Source organism: Panicum virgatum, chromosome 4K, assembly GCF_016808335.1.
Source record: "Panicum virgatum strain AP13 chromosome 4K, P.virgatum_v5, whole genome shotgun sequence".
Classification (NCBI taxonomy): domain Eukaryota; kingdom Viridiplantae; phylum Streptophyta; class Magnoliopsida; order Poales; family Poaceae; genus Panicum; species Panicum virgatum.
In genome coordinates, this window is record NC_053139.1 from 10,192,960 (window position 1) to 10,209,000 (window position 16,041).

The 16,041-nt window shown below is 45.5% G+C and overlaps 1 protein-coding gene across 2 annotated transcripts; it reads left to right on the forward strand.

Annotated features, from left to right (window-relative positions):
• Window positions 1–8,760: 8,760 nt before the first annotated feature.
• Window positions 8,761–14,866, forward strand: LOC120703028 (NLR family CARD domain-containing protein 3-like). Of its 2 annotated transcripts, none has more exons than XM_039987038.1 (17): window positions 8,761–9,197; window positions 9,930–10,133; window positions 10,232–10,290; window positions 10,414–10,551; window positions 11,186–11,260; window positions 11,346–11,429; window positions 11,549–11,610; window positions 11,759–11,828; window positions 12,443–12,518; window positions 12,613–12,743; window positions 13,219–13,278; window positions 13,642–13,716; window positions 13,792–13,896; window positions 13,983–14,078; window positions 14,170–14,250; window positions 14,346–14,447; window positions 14,523–14,866. In XM_039987038.1, exons 1-17 carry the CDS (start codon window positions 8,858–8,860, stop codon window positions 14,589–14,591), a joined length of 1,827 nt encoding a protein of 608 aa, XP_039842972.1. In that variant the 5' UTR covers window positions 8,761–8,857; the 3' UTR covers window positions 14,592–14,866. The 2 variants fall into 2 exon arrangements, with proteins under 2 accessions (XP_039842972.1, XP_039842973.1); XM_039987039.1 differs by having other exon boundaries at window positions 9,063–9,197; window positions 9,923–10,133.
• The last annotated feature ends 1,175 nt before the right edge of the window (window positions 14,867–16,041 follow it).

Consider the following 16,041-nt stretch of genomic DNA (forward strand, 5'->3'; position numbering starts at 1 on the left):
ATAAGTTATATGCCAAATTCAGCAAATGTGAATTCTGGCTTGAGAAAGTAGCTTTCCTTGGTCATATTCTGACCACAGAAGGAGTAGCAGTGGACCCTGAGAAGGTCGAAGCAGTCTCCAACTGGCAACAACCGACCAATGTTAGTGAAATCAGAAGCTTTCTTGGATTAGCGGGGTATTATCGGAGATTCATTGAAGGATTTTCCAAGATAGCCCGGCCCATGACAGAGCTGCTCAAGAAGGATAAGAAATTCACCTGGACAGAGTCATGTGAAAGAAATTTTCAAGAATTGAATAATAGGTTGACAACCGCCCTAGTGCTGACCCTACCGGATATTCATCGGGATTTTATCATTTATTGTGATGCATCCCGACAAGGATTAGGATGTGTCCTCATGCAAGACGGGAAGGTAGTTGTTTATGCTTCCGGATAGCTCAGGCCTCATGAGCAGAATTACCCAACACATGATCTGGAGTTTGCAGCCGTAGTGCATGCCCTCAAGATTTGGAGACATTATCTAATTGGAAATAAGTGTGAGATATACACCGACCATAAGAGTTTGAAGTATATTTTCACCCAGCCAGATTTGAACTTAAACCAAAGAAGGTGGTTAGAACTGGTTAAAAATTATAATGTGGAAATTCATTACCACCCTGGCAAAGCTAATATGGTAGCTGATGCCTTAAGCCGGAAATCTTATGGACCCAAGGATGCCCATCTGCAGGAAGAAATGGCACGGTTGAATGTGCACATTGTCCCTCGAGGTTCCATTCGCAAAATGAGCATTCAGCCCACTCTGGAGGATAAAATTAGAAAGGCCCAAAGTTCGGACAAGGACTTGATGAAAATCGAATGCATACTGGAGAAAATAAGGCACCGGACTTTAGAGTGGATAATGAGGAAACTTTATGGTATAAAAATAGGATTTGTGTGCCGAGGAAGGAGACTTCCGGCAGATAATTATGGATGAAGCCCATAACTCGACCTACTCCATCCACCCAGGATCCACCAAGATGTATATGGATTTAAAATAAAAATATTAGTGGAAGGGAATGAAGGCGGATATTGCACGGTTTGTCGCCCGTTGTGATACTTGTCAAAGGATCAAAGCCGAACATCAGAAGCCAGCAGGATTGTTGCAACCCCTACCTATCCCAGTTTGGAAATGGGATGAGATAGGAATGGACTTTGTAGTGGGTTTGCCCAGAACATAGAAAGGACATGACTCCATATGGGTAATAGTGGACCGACTCACTAAAGCGGCTCATTTCATACCCGTGCGGACCAATTACGGTGGAGAAAAACTAGCTATGCTTTATGTGGAAAATATAGTAAAGCTGCATGGTGTTCCTAGCAAAATTATTTCAGATAGAGGGACCTAGTTCACCTCTAGGTTCTGGAAATGTTTTCATAAAGCCATGGGCACTAAATTAGATTTCAGCTCCGCCTATCACCCACAAACGGATGGCCAAACAGAAAGGGTAAATCAGATTATGGAGGATATGTTGAGAGCATGTGTCCCTACCTATGGCAAGGATTGTGAGCAGAGTTTGCCCTACGCGGAATTTTCATACAACAATGGTTATCAAGCAAGCTTGGGCATGTCACCATTCGAAGCTCTTTATGGGAGAAAATGCAGAACTCCTCTGATGTGGTCAGAAGTTGGAGAACGTGCCCTGGTTGAACCCGCACTCATAAAGGAAGCAGAAGAAAGAGTGGCCGAGATTAGAGAAAAGCTGAAGGCTGCCCAGTCTCGACAGAAGAGCCACGTAGACAAGAAGAGACGAGAAATAAGCTTCAACCCGGGAGAGTTTGTCTATCGTAAGGTTTCACCTATTCGGGGAACTCGAAGATTTCAGGTACAAGGAAAGTTGGCCCCTCGGTATATTGGACCGTACCAAGTTCTGAAGAAAGTCGGAGCCGTAGCATACCGTTTGGAGCTACCAGAAGGAATGTCAGACATACACCCGGTGTTCCATGTCTCACAGTTAAGAAGGTGTTTGAGGGTACCCGAGACAGAGCACGTGCCAGCCGAGGCAATAGATTTGCAGCCAGACCTGCGATATCAGGAGATACCGGTCAAAATTCTGGACACTGTCACAAAAAGAACAAGGAACTCAAAAGTACAAATTTGCAGAGTGCAATGGAGCAGACACGGAGTAGAAGAAGCTACGTGGGAACGCGAGCCCAAGCCGAGCCCTTCCATCTCCCGGCGACCAGCGAGCTCCCCACGAACTGCCATGGCCGCAATCAACAGCCGCCCATGGACGACCACCTTCCACCCCGTCATCCATGCCCGGAGTCTCCAAAACTGAACCCCCTCACTCTCCTCTCTCACCCCATGCCCTCGGATTTGGAAACGGTGGACCGTAGCTCGATCTCGGTGGAGCTCCGGCGAGCTGCCATCGTGGGAGCCGGCAGCGCTACTGTCGACGGCCTCCCTGCCCCCTGTTTCCCTTCCCGTGAGCACATAAAGCTCATAGGCCTTGAGGCCCAGGTGCACATGTCACCAACCAGCAGCCCACTCGAGTTTTTAAAGCCCAACACGACCCCCACCAGTCCAAAAACTAAAGCCCAGCCGAATGACCCATATCCTTTTTCTATTTTCGACATATAAACAGCACCCAAGTTTGGAATCACATATCTGCACCAACACTAAGGTGATCGTGCTGTGGTACCCCGCTTGTGGGTAAAGTTGCACACCTCTGCAGAGTTAAAATCTATTCGAATAGCCGTACCCACGGTACTGGGCGAGTTATGGTTTGTTCACACAACTAGTATTTCTTCTGGTAATGGATGGGTTGGCGTGAGTTATTTTGGAAAATTGTCCAGCAGTTGTGCCGTGTGCTATGGCGGATGAGGAGTCCGGTAGCAAATTTAAAACTTGGATCCTGTGTGGATCAACACTACGTGTTACTCGGTGCGAGAAAGTTGCTTTGAAAATCCTTTTTCTTGCAAATGAACCCCTGCATAAAAAAATTGCTTTCCGGAAATTAAACCCTAGCCTTATCCTTGTTTTACCATATGCATTATATTCTGTTTATACCCCCTCCGTGGGTGTGGTTGGACTTGCTGAGTACGTTTGTACTCACCCCTTTCCTAATTTTTACAGAGGAAGATCCAGACTTCGTTCCCGAAGACGTTGAGTAGGGGTTCCGTCCTGCACCCAACCTTGTCTGTGGATAGGGTCACCCGCAAAAAGCTCCGTATGATGCAAGACTTTGATGACCGCTTCGTAGTTAATGTCGTTGTATGGGTTTTAGTTATCCTCGCGATAGTGGTGCTTCACTGCCCATTACCGCGTAGAGATGTACGATGATGGACCATCTGATGTAATAAATGTATTATCAGCCTCCTAGGACTGATATTTGTATCACATTTAAGTCTTCTCTTATGAGGGGACGCTTCAGCAGGCGGATGCAAAATCGCCGCCGCCCTCATCTCAGGCCGCCGCCCTGATTTGGAACATCGTCGACTTGCGCCGCGACATCGGCATCACGACATCGGCAAGCAAACGAGCGGCGCACGGCGTTCCGTAGGTGAACAGGCGGCCTCACGATGTTCCGCAGGCTCACGGGCGGGCGGCGGCCTCACGACGCCGGGGACCCTTGTTGTCTCATGATGTTCCGCAGGCGAACGGGCGGCCCCACGACGTTTCGTAGGCTCACGAGTAGGCGGCGGCCTCACGACGCCGGGTATGGTCTGCAGGCGAACAGACCCTTGTTTTGCGACGAGCGGCGAGGGTTTGGCGTCCGTCCGCCTCTGGCGGCGACTTGACGAGACGACGAGGGTGGGTTGGGCGCTACTTTGATTAGGGGGTGATTTGGAAAAATTGGGATTAGGATGGATGAGGTGGGGTGGGGGGGTGGTTTAAGTGCTAAAACAACACACCTTTGCTCATAGCCCTTGGATGAGAATCCTGTGGTCTAGATTGGAGTTTCTAAAGTTTCCATAAGAGCCTTGGTTTCCATAGGATACGGTGCCTTATTAATCAGCATGATCTCAATCATCAAGAACAGTTGCTAAGCTAGGTAGAAAAGGGCATTTTTGGTCATTTGGTGCAGCCAGGCCCACACCTATAACAGCAGATACTAACAGAAGTGGACGGAGTGTCAAATGGGCAACACACTTTTTAGATGTGAACATATAGGCAAGTTTTAATCTCCTGGTATCAAATGAGCAAACTCCATCTTTTCTAGTGTCAAATAGACAATTTTCTCTTTTTTTAGACTCTATTTTTTAGGCACTCTTGGAGATGCTCGACACCCAGAAAGGGTCTGCAGCTGTTTCCCCTTCAAACGCATGAATTGCCCCTCCCAATGCCAAGGCAATACCGCGCATGATCTTTCTTGAAAGATCTGCAACGAAAAATGGAACGATGAACATTACTGGTGGAATTGCCCCTTCCAATGCCAGGGCAATACCGCGCATGATCTTTCTTGAAAGATCTGCATCTGCAATGAAAAATGGAACGATGAACACTACTAGTGATGACCAGTGAGTGCAAAAAGAATATTTAGAGTTGGGGCTATTTGGTAGCCGGTGAGGTTAGAAAACGGCTTCACAAAAAATCTTATTAGGTCCCCCTCCCCCGGCGTCGCTCCCGCAAAGCGACCGGGGGGGGGGGGGGCTGCCTCGCGCCGCCGCCCCTAGACCCAACCACCTCCTCTTCCCTCCCTCGCCGTCACCTGAGCGGACCTCCGGAAGCCCGGCAGTCGGCGAGGAAGGCGACGGCGAGGCAAGGCGGCCGATGGGGTTCTCCTGTGCCGGGGCGGGACGACGCTTGGGGGCCCTGGCCGGATGGTGCACCGGGGAGACGACGGCGCGGATTTGACCCGGCCATGGGCGGATCCAGCTTCCTCGCCGCTGGATCTGTCGGGCGGCGCTACGCGGTGGCCGTCCCCTGCGTTGGAGAGAAGGGGGGAGGTGAGGCTGGCGTGGAGCGGCGGCGTGGTGCGGCACCGAGTGTGGGGCCACGCTCGTAGGGTGTGGCGGCAGCGTGGAGTTGCGGCTGGGAGTGCCCGTCCCCGGCGACGGCGAGCCGGAGACGACGGCTTGTGGCAGCGTGGACGCCTCGCGCCTCGCGGGGATGCTTGGCCCCGCCGAGGGCACGAGCTCCAGGCGGCGAGGATCCTTGGGGGAGCAGGCCGGCGCGACGGCGAGACGGCGGCGGCCTCGGCGTGGGCGTGGCACCATGTGCTGGCGGCTGGCCTGTGCGGGCCATGGCGGGCGCCGCGGCAGTGTCGTGGCGGCGGCGGGCGTGCTGCAGTACGAGCGCAACGGAGGTGGAGGGCAGCGGAGGTGGAGGTCAGTGACATGGTCTGTGGAGGCGCAGTGGTGGAGCCGTCCCAGGTGGGCTGCGGTGTCAGTGGTCTAGGAGTGCCAAGCCATGAACGTGTAGCGCGGATTGGAAGCTATGGGCGAAAGCCCTTGCCGACATTCTTGTTGGTAGAGATGACAGCGGCGCCTTAGGGCGTCGTTTCCCTGTTGGGGGTGCCATCTTGGAGCTGCAACCCTGTTACATGGGGCTCTCGGGGTGAAAACCCGGTCCAATTCTTGGACGAGCGACAGCGGAGCCTTTGGCGTCGTGTCCTCCTTGGAGGCGTCGTTTTCTGAGGTCCATCTAGGCTTGAGGTATTCCTAATCCATTGGCCATGGGCAGCTTCAGATGGTGTTTGGCTTTTCCGTCATGTGGCAAGCTAAATGGGTGTGACCGAGCTCTCGTGGTGGCATTCGCAGCTATGGTGGCGGCCGGAGGTTGTCGCATGTTTGTCGGTTGTTGCTGCTTGAAGCGGACTGCGGCGGCTAGCGTTGCTTGGCAACCGTTAGTGCGGCGTGGGATTGCGTCAAAGGACGGCGCTTGCGGCATCGGCATCATGGGACAATTTGGCTTGCAACGGATCGCGGCGGGCTGCTCAGCTTGGCTGGGCTTTCCGGTGCGGTACATCGTCAGAAGATGGCGCAAGCGACTTCTTCGGATCGCTAGCATGACGGCGGAGGTCATGTGCGTGGGTGAAGCAAGTAGGTGAGGTCGGCTTGCGGCGGTGGCTCGGTTTTGCTGGAGACCTGGGGACGTGGGGCAACTTTACTCACCACCTCGACGGCGATAAAGGAGACGGAACCGTGGCGTTGAGTATCGTGGCGGGTGTGGCGAGGCCCCCGCGCGTGGTGTTTCTTCGAGGTGATGAGAGCGAGGTCCAACGGTGGAAGTGACGAGGCCCCCGCGCATTGTGTTATCATGGTGGTGACTGCGAGGCAGCCTTTTAAGAGGCTCGGTTTCGGTGGTATCACTCCGTTAGGTGGAGAGTGATGTTGCAGCGGCATGACGGCGGTGGATCCTGCATGGCAGTGGTCTTCTCGGTGTGGTGTGGTCCGCATCTTTCGGTTCCCAGTCGACGCAGAGTCACGTCTGTAAGTTCTCGGCGACAACATGAGTGTGGATGGTCTGGTGGGTGTTGCGGGCTCTCTGTTTCTGCTGCATTTGTGATTGACTTTGGAGATGTGAGGCTGTGTCGATGCCCCAATCCGACCGGCGTGAGTTGTTGAGTAGTGCTGAGTTCGGCGCGTGTTGATGCCCCAATCCAACTCGCCGTTTTGTTTGTTTTTATATGGTTTTTTTGTTGCCTGATTATGGCCTTTCAGGGACATAATCTTGTATTTTTCCGCTATATCAATAGAAACGCACTCGTCAAGTGCCGTTCGTTAAAAAAAAACGGCTTCACCTATCTTCTAATTCATTTTAGCACGAGCTTATCTCAGGTTCGTTATTAGTGTGTCCCAGGTTTTGGTTCAGTTAGTTGGAGGATATTGTATTTAGACATTTGATTTGTTAGAGACAAGTTATGATGCTTGAGTGCGGGGCAAATGCTATCGGCTGTTGCCCCAGCTACCGGCCAGACCCCTGGCCATTCAGTGGGTGATGTAGCTAGGCTGCGTTTTCTGTAAAACTCTGAAGTTATAAATGACGCCTTCACTGATCCCCTAATGTTCCTTTAAGCTTCAGCCTTTCAGAATGCGTCAGGAGACGCGAGTTTTGAAACTCTGAATGCAGGACTTGTTGAATGTCCGGCATCATCTCACAACGTTATCTTCAGCTTCAGCCTGGAAGCCAGGATGATTTTGGTGCAGGACTCAATGGGGGTGGGGCCATCTTTGAATTCATTTTTTTTCTGCACCAGTATTCCATAAGAGGTGAGCATAGCAGCCATAGCTCACCTAATGGAGGGAATCACTCTACAGGAGATTGTCCTGGATTTCCTAGGTCAATTAAACGATGAGTCGTATATTCTTTTCTCTAGCTAATTCCGCTTTGCCGAGTTAACTTCTCGCTGCCGAGGAGATGTTATTAGGGTTTTATCTTATCTTTTCGTGCCCATCTCTCCTGCAAAGTCCGCATAACACAAAAGTACAAGTGGTCTAGGAAACCACGAGCCTGGAAGCGGAGGCGCCAGCGAGCGCTAGACCGACTGGTCGAGTGCTGCGCTCGGCACCCTGCCAGCCAGGTTCGAACCCCCACCGGGTGAATTTCGGGTTCGAACTCTGGCCGGAGGTGGCGCATATGTTATGCGCGTTGTAAAAAAATCTCCTCGCTTGTCCTATGTTCAAAATATAGTTGGGGTTCGGCATTTTTCACGGGTAAAAGGACCACTGTGTATGGGTTTCAGACTTGCGTGAGAAGGTCGGAAAGTCTTCTTCTTAGTGTAATACCGTGGGTCTAATTTTTTTTTTGGAAGCAGAGGCAAGAAGATTGGCCTATGAAAGGTCAGAGTTATCTTAGTCCTTCTAATGAAGCGGAGGCGCCAGCTGAGTGCTAGACCGACTGGTCGAGTGCTGCACTCGGCACCCTGCCAGCCAGGTTCGAACCCCCACCGGGTGAATTTCGGGTTCGAACTCTGGCCGGAGGTGGCGCATATGTTATGCGCGTTGTAAAAAAATCTCCTCGCTTGTCCTATGTTCAAAACATAGTTGGGGTTCGGCATTTTTCACGGGTAAAGGACCACTGTGTATGGGTTTCAGACTTGCGTGAGAATGTCGGAAAGTCTTCTTCTTAGTGTAATACTGTGGGTCTATTTTTTTTTGGAAGCGGAGGCAAGAAGATTGGCCTATGAAAGGTCAGAGTTATCTTAGTCCTTCTAATGTTGACCTCTTGTTTGTTCTAGTGTTCGAGTTGCAATCTTTTTATGTAATATCAACTATGTAATACTCCCTCCGTCCGGAAATGATCTACGTATTTTGACTAGGAAAAGTCAAACTTTATAAACTTTGACTAATAATTAGTTAAATTATATGTATAATTAGTTTATAAAATTTATGTCAATACATATGTATTCAAAGAGGTTTTGAGATGACATTGAGTTATTCGTAATTGACATTATATTCTAAGTGATTAATAAAAGTCAAACTTTACTTCGAATGACTTTCTCTAGTCAAAATATGTAGATCATTTCCGAACGGAGGGAGTACGTTCTGCTTGCTTCTCTCTACTTAAATGACAGTGCATTGCTTCTGCAAATTTATTTAAAAAAGGAAAACCAAAAACGGCATTTTTGACACAAGTTGCGGTTTGACAAATATTGTTTCGAAATTTGCTCGCATAGATGAACAAGACACGAAACAGGGAGATTCGTAACGTGAAATGTTGACAAAGTGTAAAGCTCTACTAAATTTGATGAGTTCATAATAGACACGTGGCGGCGTGCAAATACATCGGCAAAGTCCAAACCCGGCCCGACATGATCCACAACCTTACCTTGCCTCCCCCATCAAAAGCCCTCCCCTCCCCTCCCAAAAACCCGCCGCCTCCCTTCCTCATCCCTACCCGCATCTCCTCCTCCGACGCCCCAGCCGCCGCGTCCAATGGAGTCCTCCCTCCTCCTCCCCTCCCCGCGCCCCCTCAGGCCCTTCCTCCCGCTGCCCTTCCCCACCGCCCGCCGGCGCCACGCGTCGTTCAGCGGGAAGCCTCCCGCGCCGCCGCCGCCGCCACTCCCGCCGCCGCCGCGCCGGCTGTGCGTGGCGGTGCCGCGCGCCGCGCGCGAGGCGTTCGACGGCAGGCCCCCCAGGGTCGGCCGCGGGGGCGCGCGCCGGAGGGACTACCGCGAGGCGCAGGGGGAGCCGGCCGTACCCCCCGCGGCGGCGGCCGCGAGGGCCGTCGCGCCTTACGTCGTCCCCGCCGGCACGGTGCTCGTGCTGAGCTTTGGTATGGTCTTGCTTTTTCCTCCCGTTCATCGTCATTGGATGCCCTGTTCTGATTAGAATCGCTCGTATGCCTTTCCCTTGATGATGGCATACTGGAATAGTTTCAATTCCAAAAATAAGTATCTGATCGTGATCAGATACCGGAATAGTTTCCTTTCCAAAAATTAAGGTGAGATGTGTGTCATTGAATGGAGAGAGAAGTACTTCCTCCATCCCGAAATGCAAGGTATTTTGGTTTATCCTAAGCTAAACTGTATAGTTTGACCAAATTTATAGAAAAGAGTAATAATATTTTGAATATCAAATAAGAATAATTGGATCCACTACAAAATATATTTTCGTAATTTACTTCTTTGATGTGTTAGATGTTAATATTCTTCTCTATAAATTTGGTCAAACTTAGGCTGCTTTGACTTAGGTCAATTGAAAATGCCTTATATTTTAGGATGGAGGGAGTATTGGCTAATCAAATGGATAAGAATGTATCAGTTCCATATTTAATTAAGTCCTTTATTTTTTTTGGAAAAAAAGAATAAATCCACTTTTTGGAAAAGGAGAAGATTAAATTTCAAACATATGTCGTGCTGTAACTTTAGTTTTGCACATAATTGAACATATCATGCGATATGTTTAGCCTGTGTTCATTCTGTTATTGTGACGGGTCACTTATACAGATTTGAGGCTTCAGCATTTGGGTGTACAATGGTTACTAATTCTCAGTTTCAGAGGACAGTCATATGGAAGGTGGTTCGGAATATGCTTCCGGGGAAGAAAAAGGACCAGAATTCTGGAGAATCTGCGCCTTCTGGGATCATGTGGTCCTTTGCTGCTGGTTCCAATTTGGCAACATCTACCCTCAGTGCTGAAAAGGAGTCGCGGAAAAATCTCAACAAGTTCTACAAAGAACTACGGACTTTGAAAACTGTTAACATGGCAGGTAACTCAAGGGAACTAAAGTTGAATACATTGATTGGAAATGTTGGGTTAAAGCTCCAACATATATGGAGTAATAATTACATCTCACTTGCTTGACAGGCCGCCAGTTTGGAGATGAGGGTCTATTTTTTCTAGCAGAAAGCTTAGCCTATAACAAGGTCAGAGATCTCATGCAATGTTTGGGTGCACTCTATATGCCCCTAACCTAGTTGTTTCCATGCTTTAGCAGCTTAGTCTCAATTGAATACTTAGGATAATGACTGAGTTGTGTGTATTTTCAGAGTGCAGAAGAGGTGGACTTTTCTGGCAATGGTATAACATCTGTCGGAATAGAAGCCTTTGATGGAATTCTTCAGATAAATACAGCTTTGAAAACTCTAAATTTATCTGGAAACGACATTGGAGATGAAGGAGCTAAGGTCTTCTCAATCTTATGATTTCTACATTCCATTTATTGTTCTGTAATTTGCATGATTTATTGTGCAAATCATACTCTTCCCAGTCACAAATATTTGACATCTTTGGCACCTACATGGTATCCAAAACACAACTTTGACTGCTTATTTTATTATAATATATGAAACTACTTTCCGGTACAAACTCAACCCATAAAAAGTAACTTGTGATCTAAATCTGAATTGGTTGACTTCAGAGAACCCAAAAACATCACTTATTTGTGAGTTGTAATTAGAGGGAGTATGATCTGATCTCCATCTCCAAATATGCAGATAACTTTGTTAATACTTGCTTAACTTAACATGTTCTTCTAAGGTTGGCTGGTTGGGTGCTCTCATTGTGCCACTGTACCTGTGGGTCATCATGAGAGTTTCCTTTTGATTACTTTTTTTTCTTTCAATTTCCAACTGGAGTAAGCTTCATTAGTCATTCAAATTTTCAGTATTTATGGTTTTGCTGGAGAAAGTAGCCATGTTAAACCATAAATTGTCCACAAAGTGATAAAAAAAATATAAATAGTAGATTTGTTTTCAAGACTGAGTTGAGTATATTTTTCCTTTAAAACTGACTGAATGTAACACTCATGAATTTTTACAGTGTCTTTCAGATATATTGATTGAAAATGTGGGTATTCAGAAGCTTCTATTGAACAGTATTAATATTGGAGATGAGGTGCTTGCCCCCCCCCTCTCTCTCACTCTCACTTTCTCATTCCCTCCTCCTTTTACATTGTAACATTGATTTTTTTCCTTTTCAGGGTGCTAAGGCAATTTCGAATATGCTGAAAAAGAACAAATCAATACGAATTCTACAGCTCAGTAACAATGCCATTGAATACAGCGTATGTACAAGCATCCACAAAATGCGCACTTGACTACAAAAGGGAAAATAATTACCAAATGCTTAAATGCTTGATAGGTTATGATACTTTTTTTTTCTTTTGTTTTTTCCTTGAAACAGGGTTTTGCAAGTATTGCGGAAGCCCTTCTAGAGAATAATTTGATACGGAGCTTGTATCTCAAGTTAGTCACTACTCATAACCCAATGGCCTCACATATGATACATTCTAAATGTGCATATGATGTTGTGAGCACAGTTTATGATTAGTAATTTTTTTATGACTACTGACTAACTGGTGCCTGGTGGTGCACTTCATTCAATATATCGTAGTGGCAACTATGGCGGTCCGCTTGGTGCATGCAGCCTAGCTCAAGGAGTTTTAGGGAACAAGTCTTTGAGGGTACTACTTAAAACACTTGATATACTTCTGACCTTCAATGTAGTCGTAATGCAAGATACTGTGTGATTTTTTAAATGCTTAGAAGTGAACTAAATCCCATTCCATCTTTGCTTATATCAAGTTATGGAGACCTGTCTATTAGGTAACAGGGGTAAGAATAGTTTGGACTTTTCAGGTCTGGCTGGTTGTCTAAATTTTGTGTGGACCAATTTGCTGTAACAGGCACAATATGAGTGGATTTCAAAACACATATTTGTAAACCATAAAGGAACCCACATAGTAGCGAAATAGTTATTAAACTTTTATACTAGGATTTGCCACATGACCAGTTTAGTAAAAAAAAACTGCTCAGGTGAAGAAAAGCATATAAATAGTTTGTAAGTCATGCCGTGACAATATTGGTAGGCTGATATCAGTTGAACTCTTTTTTGTACCAATATACTGTGTAACAGCTCATTAAGAATGTCTACTGTCTAGGACCTTAATTTAAATTTTTTTAAAGTCCTATTCATATCCTTCTTTTTCCTCATTTGTCTTCGTTAATGTCTAGTGATTTTTGTTCCTTGAATTCATCTGTCCATGGTTATGATATATAAGCATTATACTTTTTCTAGGAAATTCACTTGCATGGTAATGGGATTGGGAATGAGGGAATACGTGAGTTGATGTCAGCATTATCTGCTCACAAAGGTGCTTCATTTTTTCTGGCTAAACAAACTATCAGCAAGTTTGTGCTTAGCGGATTGTTTAATCCTAATTATGTGCATGCATGGCTGAATTATAGGGAAGATTACAGTTGTGGATATTGGCAACAACAACATTGGCTCGGAAGGTTTACGTCCTGTTGCCAAATTCATCAAAAGGACAAAGTCTTTACTGTGGTTCAGTCTCTACATGAACGACATTAGTGATGAGGTAATACTGTTGCTTGTATTGTTTTCTCTTTACATGATTCCAATGACCAAAAGTATTGAGTGGTCCACATATGGCCATATGATTAATTCTAGAAGCATAACCATATAATCACTGGCCATAACTTATTGACCATTTAACTATTGTACAGTAATTATTCAACTTCAGATTAGGGCTTTATTGTTTGTTGTTTTATAGAACTTCAGCACATATAGTGCTCCCACAGAGTTTTGGTTGTTATTTTCACTTTTTCAGTCTTTCCATATTTTCCTGAGCTCCTGATTCTAAGAAAAATGAGACTTGTTTCCTTTTTTTGAGGAAGTTAAATGTGTGTTGCCGTTTTATATATAATCAACATATTCATGGTTCCTCGCATGTTTCCCCACTTATCTGATGTATAAGCACGTTCATTTAAACTCCTGCATTTTGTTTAAAGTGCATTCTGAGTTCTGGCATAGATTAAAATTAATTTATCCAGGGAGCTGAAAAGGTTGCGGAGGCTCTTAAAGATAACAAAACAATTTCTACCATAGATTTGGTGAGTATTTATTTTGCTGCAACCCTCATAAAGTCGGAATCTCACATACTTTCTAATTTCTATTTACCTTATATTTCACATATGGAAACTATGCTCAAGTTGCTTCTCGATTCCATGTGTAGAATATTGCTTTCTCTACTTGATCTTTAAATTATAGTTTAGTATAGTTTTTGGTAATTGGCACGACTCGTTTTCTTCATATGTTATCACTTAAACTGGTCCTGTTTGGAAGCAGGATACTTTGGGGTAATAATCTTTGAAGTTGCCCTGAATCCCTGATAATTCTGTGTTTCATGTGTGACCTAAGCCACGTTAGAGGGGATATGTATACATGCTGAATCCCTGGAGCCTCTTATATTTCAGGGTGGTAATAACATTCACTCCAAAGGGGTTAGTGCAATAGCGGAAATTTTGAAGGATAACACAGTACTGACAACAGTAAGTCGTCTTATCATTCAGGCAACTTTTTCCTGCAAAGTAAGTTCTAAGACTAATTCAATATATGCATTGTAGTTGGATTTGAGCTATAATCCAATTGGATCAGATGGGGTAAAGGCTTTGTGTGATGTCCTCAAGTTCCATGGGAAGATCCAAACCCTTAAGCTTGGCTGGTGCCAGGTGATCCTCAGAACTGAATAGAATTGTACGAGCAGTTTTACCATTTGGGTGTTCTTGCCTCTTCAGCAAAGTTGCATATCCTGCAGATAGGTGTGCAAGGTGCAGAGTTCATTGCTGATTGTCTGAAGTACAACACAACATTGTCAACATTGGATTTGCGGGCGAATGGTCTTGGAGATGATGTATGCGCAATCTCTTTTTGTGTTTCCATTTGTAATTTGCACTTTGGTACATGATCCATGCTTTGCTTGCTGACACGTTCCTATCCTGAAGGGTGCCATATGCTTGGCACGAAGTTTTAAGATAATCAATGAATCTTTGACTTCACTTGACCTGGGCTTTAATGAGATTAGAGTAAGCAATCATAGTGTTTTTTTTTCATTCTATTAGTTATTGGCATTTTTGGATGTCCAATATACTTAACTTTATTTTTTTAATGTTCTGGACAGGATGATGGAGCATTTGCATTGGCCCAAGCACTTAAGGCTAATGAAGATCTGGCAGTCACATCATTAAATCTTGCAAACAACTTCTTTACAAAATTTGGACAGGTTAGTTTAGTTTGTTTTCATCTAGCAATGATTATGTAGGAATGCATATTTAATTAGGTTCATGCGTCAATACAGGTTGCTCTATCTGAGGCGCGGGATCATGTATATGAGATGAGCGAAAAGGAGATAGACATTTATTTTTAGGTGGCATCGGTCGTTTTCCCTCAGGACGATTTAACACATGATTAACGCTTTTTTTTAGAATTTTTTATTGAGTAGGCTGAAGAATAAGATCCGGGTAGAGCTTTTGTATAGAAAATTTTGGTGGACTAGTTAACACTTCAGGGTAGTCATTCAACTGTCTATATTCAATTTTGCTGGAGACATCAATCTTGTCTTGAACCATTCATAATGGTTGGAAATGGAATGGATATTTCTGTGGCTTTTGGCCCTCCAGTCCAGGCCTGGCTTTTGAAAAATTCTTTATTTGAGCAATTATGGTTGTTAATGAACTGTTTATCTGTCGCAATGTTCAAGAAAACACTAGGCGCTAGCCTATTGACTAGCGCCTAGGAAGGTTAAACTTAAGTTAAACGTAGATTAAATGTAGGTTAAATGTAGACATTAGGCCTCCATTTAGCGTTTAATCTTGATTAAATTGAAGTTTAATAATGTTTTTTTGAAACTTGATCTGTCGTACTTAAACGTCATAGCATGGTTGCTAAGTGTCATATATATACTCTGTCTGTTTTTATTTACATGTCGTATTAGGCTTGTCAAGCCTAAGTTAAGCTTGGCAAATTTTGACAAGTCTATAGAAAAATATGGCAACAACTATACTATCCAACCTATGCATTATGAACATATACTTCATAGCGGATCCAATGAAACAAATTTAGTATTGAAAATGTTATTATTGTTTTCTAAAAGTTTGGTCAAAGCTTGTTAAATTTGACTTAGAAGAAACCTAATACGACATATAAATAAAAATGGAGAGAGTACGATAAAGATGGAGGGAGCATGTGATTCCAACTGCATCTTCTGTAATTATGTGTATGGTTTCGTTGATGTTCTCATGCCATCCATGTGAAAGTGAAACATGTTCCACAACAACATTCTGCTTGTCACGCAAAGATTCACAGTTGACACGGGATTACGTTGAGCTACCAAAATGTGACTGAGCACCCGGACAGGCATACAAGCATTGTCCACCCGGTTGCTCTCGTCTCGTGCTGGGGAAAAAAAACACCCTTCGACGGCGGCTGAGCAAGAGCAGCCACACTATACTCATCGCAGGCTCTGAATCGGACAGCTTCAGAACGTGCGTGCGTTCGTGTTGCTGTCACGGGCACGGCTCTGAGCCGGCGACCAATCATTCGGTTGACTCCGGCTTTGGATACGAGCGCCGCCGAACCATCTCTGTACGTGAACAGCGAGCGGATCCGCGCGGAAGAGAGATGTCCGTGCCCATGCCATCTCGGTCCAGGTGTGTACTAGCAGTACTCTTGTTTGGATTTTTTTTTTGAAAAATTTGTTTTTGGGATAATGGAAGAACGTAACGTTCCGGGCTCGTATGTGTTCGTACGGGCGCCACTTATTAATAACACTTAGAAGACGCGTGCAGTGTTTTTTTTTGAGAAGGAGAATGTATTGA

Excerpts from the sequence above, each read along its gene's own strand:
- LOC120703028 (XM_039987038.1), top strand. The coding sequence starts at position 8,858 with ATGGAGTCCTCCCTCCTCCTCCCCTCCCCGCGCCCCCTCAGGCCCTTC. Across the intron at positions 9,198-9,929 it reads GGTGCTCGTGCTGAGCTTTG|TCATATGGAAGGTGGTTCGG; the intron begins GTATGGTCTTGC and ends TTCAGAGGACAG. Across the intron at positions 11,611-11,758 it reads ATACGGAGCTTGTATCTCAA|TGGCAACTATGGCGGTCCGC; the intron begins GTTAGTCACTAC and ends AATATATCGTAG.